The following is a 7120-nucleotide window of genomic DNA, read 5'->3' on the forward strand; positions in this document are numbered from 1 at the left end:
AGGCTTTCCTTGAACTTATTAAAATATTTTATTTATAGATTTGAACCAAGACATGTTTAATTGAACATCTAACTTTCAATAAAATTTTCAACCAAAAAAAAAAAAAAAGTTTAATAAAATGTCTTAATCAAATACTTTTTGTTCAAATTTCTGAAAATTTTTGGCATGTATTTTCATTAATCTATTAGATACTTAAGTTAATCACATAAAATATAACATCTCTTTAATTATACGCATCAACTTCAAGTAAAAAAACATTGGATTTTTATGTCTTACTGAGGCAAATGCGTATTGTAAAATGAGATGACACATTTTATGTGGTTAACTTATCTATCTAATCGACAATTGAGGAACTCACACAAAAAAATTTCAAAAATTCAAATAAAAAATATCTAATTAAAACACTTTATTAGAAGTTGAGTTCTTAAATCGGATGTCTAAATAATATATTTTGGTTTCTACCTAACACAAAAATTCCTCATTTGAATAAACCATTATTTCCCAATTAGAGATTATCTCCTTAAGGTAAATTACTAATTAGTTTTGTTGCTTTTATAAGTTTCACACGTCTGTTCTAGCTCTGCCAACTCACTATTGCCACATTATTTGGGATGTATAGATCTAATTACGCATAAAATTAATTTAAATACAAGCAAGAAACCACTTGTAAAATTTCCACAGCATATAAAGTACGCATATGGTGCTCATCCATAGACTCCCTTCTTTTCTTGCTTACCTCTAAAATTCTTTACTTGTTTACAGTCTAAACAAACACAACAAAAACAAATATGAAGGAAGATATAGAGCAAAGTGAGAACAAGCTACATGAAGATATAAGAGCTCCTCTTATCATCCAAACAAATAAAAGAGTAAAAGAAGAACATGTTGAAAATGGATGCTATGAGAAGAAACAAGATAGGTGCATGGTGTACCTTAGCACATTTGTGGCTGTTTGTGGTTCTTTTGCATTTGGATCTTGTGTAAGTTCATCTTTCTCACTACTCCATTCAAGTTTTCTCTACTGATTTCTCAGGTGATCACTCAATCAATAGTAATTATGTCAGGAAGGTTTTTTCTTGAGATATCAGTTGAGTGACCGTCGGAGAAATCAAACTTTCTTGTTTCCTTAATTTAATTAAGTTCTGTGCACTTGATGACGTAAAAGTATTTGTATAAATGGATTGCCTGTAAGGTAATTACTGGTAAGTCTTTAGGATAAACATTAATTGGTAACACGATAAAAATGATTAATAATTGTTGTTAGTGTGTATAACTTAAATCCTTCTTTTTTATTTTTCCCTTTTCATATGTGATTTTTCCAACTTTTCAGGTTGGCTATTCATCACCAACACAATCCGCCATCAGAGAGGATCTTAACTTATCTATAGCAGAGGTTAGTTAGAGAAAAGATGTCTGTTTCAATTTATTTGTATTACTTTCTTTTTTAATCTCTTTCAAATGAATGTCTTTTTTTCCTTTTTTGGCTTTCCTTTAATTATAACTTTCCACGTGACATGTTCAAGACGACAAAATTAAATGGGATGTCTAGTACATTTTATATATCTTTAGTTTAAGACTATAAGATTCAAAAATACTTTTTGATTTCTTAAATTTCATGTCAAGTTGAAATCAGACAAACAAATTGAAACGGACGAGGAAAGAAATCTATTGGATAAAATCTTATCTTTTGCTGGTTTATAGATTTTTACTATACAGATAATTACATGCCTGTAATTTTGCATTACACTTTCACTTGCACGGTAACTTCTATATACTGGCACTGTAGAGGTACATTATCAGGTTACCTGGAAGATAAACTTCATGTAACAATCCATAATAAGTGAGATTAGTAACGGGAAAATAAGGCAAATAACAACATGCTACAATAGGACAACTACACATACAGTGTACAAATTCTTACAATGTCGGTGTATATAAGTTAGATCCTTGACTCATTCACTTGGTTAGATGAGCATTTTAGTTAATTAATCAGATCAGGAAAAGTTCAATCTACTCGCAATCAGCCTAATATTTCTTCCAGACAAATCAAACAAGAACTGAACTAGTATATGACACACATGTTTGTATGAACTTGGTAACTTTCTGGAAAGGGTGGTTGTACTAGCGGAAAGAACACTAACATGATGTCAAGAATCTACCTTGATTAGAGTACTACCATCCTTGACACAATACTAGTCGTGTGGTAGCAATTTTTGACATTCTAACCTGTGTTTTAGTAGACTCTATCTTGAATATGCATAACATTTTCTCCATGCAGTACTCACTCTTTGGTTCGATATTGACATTTGGCGCGATGATTGGAGCTATCACAAGTGGTCCAATTGCTGATTATATTGGCCGTAAAGGGGTAAGCTGGAGTAGATTCTAAGTACACCAGTATCCACCTTCACATATACTTCTTTATTACAACAGATAATTACCTGAATTCATTGATTGCTAAACACAAACAGGCAATGAGAATATCAAGTGCTTTCTGTGTTGCGGGATGGTTAGCCATTTACTTTGCTCAGGTTTATTACAAGATCTCTTCTCCTATTCATGACAAGGGAATTGCTACATAGGTCTTACGAACTGATAATTATTTTTCTCTCTTCAAGGGAGCTCTTGCTCTGGACATTGGAAGATTGGCAAAAGGATATGGAATGGGAGTTTTCTCTTACGTGGTATATACTATGTTTCCTAGAGATTTTGTACTTTGGTCAAAATATCCAATTATAGTATGCTTTCAATCTTCTTGATTCCAATATTTCCCTACACAACGACAAATCAGGTGCCGGTATTTATAGCTGAAATTGCACCTAGAGATTTACGAGGAGCTTTGACAACAATAAACCAGGTAAAGAAATACACTTGCTATCTCTGCTCCATACACTTCCTGTATTTATAGTTGATATTTGATTTGAGTGATTACTGAAAGAAAAAGATAGTGTAAGACAATCAATATTTTGGATCCTTTGTCATATCTCAAATAATATTATAAATTCGTTTCATGCACAAGCTAGGCTAAGTTAAATCTAAGTAATACTAAAGCCTAGGGGCAGGTGGTTTGCAGCTTACTAGGACAATAACTCTTTTAACTTTTTCTCTTATTTGTCAAGCAGTTTATATCACCATTTTGTAGTATTGGCTTTTGATAATCGTCCCTTGACTGTTTGCTATCTCTAAAACTCCAGCTGATGATATGTTGTGGAGTTTCAGTTTCCTTCATTATAGGAACTATGTTGACATGGAGGACTTTGGCATTAGCAGGTTCGTTTTAACATCAAATTGTACTTTGAGATCTATGAATAGCTATCTGTGACTGCAAGGCAAAAGGCACGCTAAAAAGGAAAGAAGAAAAAAGGCCAAAATGAACAATGTATTCAAGTGATAAGAGTTTGTTTTTCTATTTCCAGGAATAATTCCATGTACTATTCTCCTTTTCGGCCTCTTTATTATTCCAGAGTCTCCTAGGTGGTTGGTGAGTAACAAATCAAATGGTTAAGAGTCTATCCTGTCAGTAAAATCAAGAAAATAACATAACATTTCCACTTTATCTGTAGGCAAAAATAGGACATCAAAAGGAGTTTGAACTTGCACTCCGTAGACTTCGAGGCAAAGATGCTGACATATCTGAGGAGGCAGCTGAAATCCAGGTTCATTTTTCTGGAAAACTCAAATTACAGTTTCTTTCATTCTTTGGAGGTGATGTAAGACTTCCTTAAAATACTCTAATAGTGTTACGTATCTGATCTGCCCGACAGGAATATATAGAAACACTTGAAAAGCTTCCGAAAGTCAACTTGCTTGATTTGTTTCAAAGAAGATACTCGAGCTCACTCATAGTAAAGTCCCTTTTCCATACATTGTTTTATGACACTTTGGTAGCTGAAACAGTTGGTTAATTTATATTTATGATAAATCTACGGCCAGGTGGGAGTTGGACTTATGGTGTTTCAACAGTTTGGTGGAATCAATGGCATTTGTTTCTACACCGGTAGCATATTTGAGTCCTCAGGTAGCAATCCCTTAATGTCAAATATCATTTTACGCGACATGAAACATAGGACATCTGACAATGTATAATCTCCTTAGATTACCTTCGCCATTTGTACCTATATTCCCAATTTACATTTGAAGGACTGTAAAATATAAAATCTCATTTCATTTCCCTTCCGCTCAAGGATTTAAAGCAAAAAATTCTATTTCATTTCAACATTATTTCTTTTCCAGGGTTCGCAGCTGACGTCGGAACTATAATCTATGCAATTATACAGGTTTCAGCTCTTACTCTCTCAGTTCTATGGATGTTAGATATTTCCCTCTTAAAGTTTGGTGTCATAATGGATAATTCACCAAACTTTATTTTCTTCATCAGGTTCCCATCACCGCACTGGGCGCAGCCTTAATAGACAGAGCTGGAAGAAAACCTCTTTTATTGGTATAACTCAGAAAAGAAAGCCATTTTCTTGAGGATTATTATATTACACGTCGCATTCACGGAATATAATGATAGAGATATCTTTGCAGGTTTCTGGAACAGGACTTGTCATAGGTTGTATGCTAACAGGAATCTCATTCTATCTGAAGGTCAACATTAGAATCGAAATTGCTTAAAATTCCTAGCATGTCTCTTGAACAGTTTGACCAAAAATAATTATTGTTGGGCCAGGGACATGAAATTGCAATAAAGGCAGCACCAATACTTGCCGTAACAGGCATACTGGTACAATCACTTTCCCTTCTAATTGTCCTCTGCATAATAGCTCACCATGATCCACACTCTCCCTCAACCATGTGAAAAAACTCAATTCTCAAATGCAGGTATATATTGGGTCCTTTTCAGTAGGAATGGGAGCAGTTCCCTGGGTTGTGATGTCAGAGGTATGATAAATCTATATGATTCTCCATTAACATTTTGCGAGACATTTTGAGCTTAAGAATTGCCTTTCGTGCAGATATATCCTATAAATATTAAAGGGGCTGCTGGCAGCCTTGCAACACTAGTGAATTGGTTTGGGGCATGGGCGTGCTCCTACACTTTCAACTTCCTCATGACTTGGAACTCTTTTGGTAAGCAGCCGTCACAGATCTCATTTCTAAATAAAGGGAAAAAAAAAAAATGAGAACTCAAAAGTTACATTGGTTTCACTGTTTGCAGGTACTTTCGTTCTTTATGCTGCAGTAAATGCGCTCTCCATTTTGTTTGTGATCAAGATAGTACCTGAAACCAAAGGAAGAACTTTGGAACAAATCCATGCTGCTATAAACGCATCATAAAATATCTCAGCAGCATTTTTTCTACTGTAATTTATTTTATCAAGTAGCAAGAGAGATGTCAGGATCCGTGCTGTCTGTTGAAACAACATTCTCACATTCATCCTGAATTTTTTTTTTGAAGATTTAAGACATTTAGAGTGTTCGCTGCACCCTGGACCACATTCTCCATTTTCTTAAGTTATGAACACTGTAATCCAAGAAAATGATTAGAATGGTTGTTCCAGTACCGTTTTTTTGTTCTTTTTCCTTTATTTCTCATTGCAAGTGCACCAGAGCATCATTTCGGTTAGTCAAGGAAAATCTTTGCCAAGATTGGGATCACATTTTTTTTTTTTGTACTGAACTCATTGATTTATATATTAGAACCCTAGATTTCTGTCTGTTTCTTTCTTAATTAATACTTGGTAATCTTTGAGAAATTCAGCTGTCTTCACAAACCTAATATGCCTTATTAGTAATTCTGGCAGACCTTTGCAGAAGATTAACTTGTATAGTCCATCATTAACTGCTTGCTGTTCTCTGATAATTAAGTCTGATGGTTAAGTTTCACTCCTCCCAAGTTTAATTGTCCTACAAAGAATGGAAGCTGTGTAAATGTTCAGTAAACGAAAATCTTATACACTATTATTCAAGATTGATAGATTAATGGCAAAGATCAGTACTTCATCTAAGCTATCATCAAATCCAAAAATTATACAACACACATGGATACATAATGCTGAAAAATGCAAATATCCAATGGTGGAATGAATAGGATTCCTTCACTCTTAATCAATGATCTCGTGTTCAAGCCTTAAATATGCAAAAAAAAAAAAATTAGGAAACTATTCCCCTGGATCTTATGCGGCCGAATCACTATTAGTGCGAGGCCTCAATGTGGATATTGAACACATTAATAGCTACTAGTAGTATCAGAGTTCATGCACCATCACATGAGGATAGTCCAAAGAGAAATGGAAGACAAATTACTTCTCAAATCTTGAGGGCTCACTCAAATCCAATGGAACAGTGCTCCTTTAGTGAACGACAAACTAGAAATACTCAACTAGGCCTAGGGCAATTGTGAAGCATCTAAAGTGGACATACCACAACATTAGGCTCCAGTTGCTGGCCAAAACAAATTTGGTGCGAAGAATGATAAACCCCCTAAACCTAGCTCAAATATGATATAAAAGGGAACTGAGGAATTGCGACCAATGGAACGGATATACCCCCTGAAGTTGTGAATGGTGTAACAATCCGAATTTCTCAACACAATACTAACGGATATAAGATGGACCAGTTTTGTGCAGAGCATGGAATCAGTCACAATTTATCAGCATCTAGAAATCCCTAACAAAATAGAGTTGTGGAAAGAAAGAACAGATGGATATTGCAAGTACAATGTTGATAGAATTTGGTTTCCAGAAGAATTTTTAGGCTGAGGCAGTAAACACTGCCTTCCATGTAACAAATAGATGCTTGATTAGATCAATGCTGAACAAAACTCCATATGAACTGTTGAACAGTAGAAACCCAAACTGGGTTACCTAAGGGCCATTGGATGCAAGTGCTTTATCCTAAACAATGGCAAAGATGATCTTGAAAAGTTTGATACTAAGAGTGATGAAAAGGTGTCTGTTGTGTACTCATCAACAAGCAAGGCTTACAGGTTTTTTAACAAGAGGACCCAGTGTGTAGAAGAAAGCGTCCATGTTATCTTTGATGAATCAAAAGCATGGTGGACTTGAGATACAAGGATGGCGCAGAACTAGAGGAACCTCTTCAAATTTAGAGGGACTCACTAAATGATGGAGTGAGCACCAATCAAAGAAATGAACGAAATAATGAAAATCAGGAC

At 34.7% G+C, this 7120-nt stretch overlaps 1 protein-coding gene across 1 annotated transcript; it reads left to right on the plus strand.

The window, feature by feature from the left end:
- Window positions 1–590: 590 nt before the first annotated feature.
- Window positions 591–5506, plus strand: LOC107863929 (sugar transporter ERD6-like 7). Its single transcript, XM_016710134.2, has 18 exons — window positions 591–980; window positions 1331–1393; window positions 2279–2368; window positions 2472–2531; window positions 2619–2684; window positions 2792–2857; window positions 3195–3270; window positions 3417–3481; window positions 3564–3656; window positions 3765–3845; window positions 3934–4018; window positions 4234–4277; window positions 4379–4441; window positions 4531–4590; window positions 4673–4726; window positions 4825–4884; window positions 4959–5073; window positions 5162–5506. Exons 1-18 carry the CDS (start codon window positions 789–791, stop codon window positions 5278–5280), a joined length of 1452 nt encoding a protein of 483 aa, XP_016565620.1. The 5' UTR covers window positions 591–788; the 3' UTR covers window positions 5281–5506.
- The last annotated feature ends 1614 nt before the right edge of the window (window positions 5507–7120 follow it).

This window comes from Capsicum annuum, chromosome 3, assembly GCF_002878395.1.
Source record: "Capsicum annuum cultivar UCD-10X-F1 chromosome 3, UCD10Xv1.1, whole genome shotgun sequence".
Taxonomy (NCBI): Eukaryota; Viridiplantae; Streptophyta; class Magnoliopsida; order Solanales; family Solanaceae; genus Capsicum; species Capsicum annuum.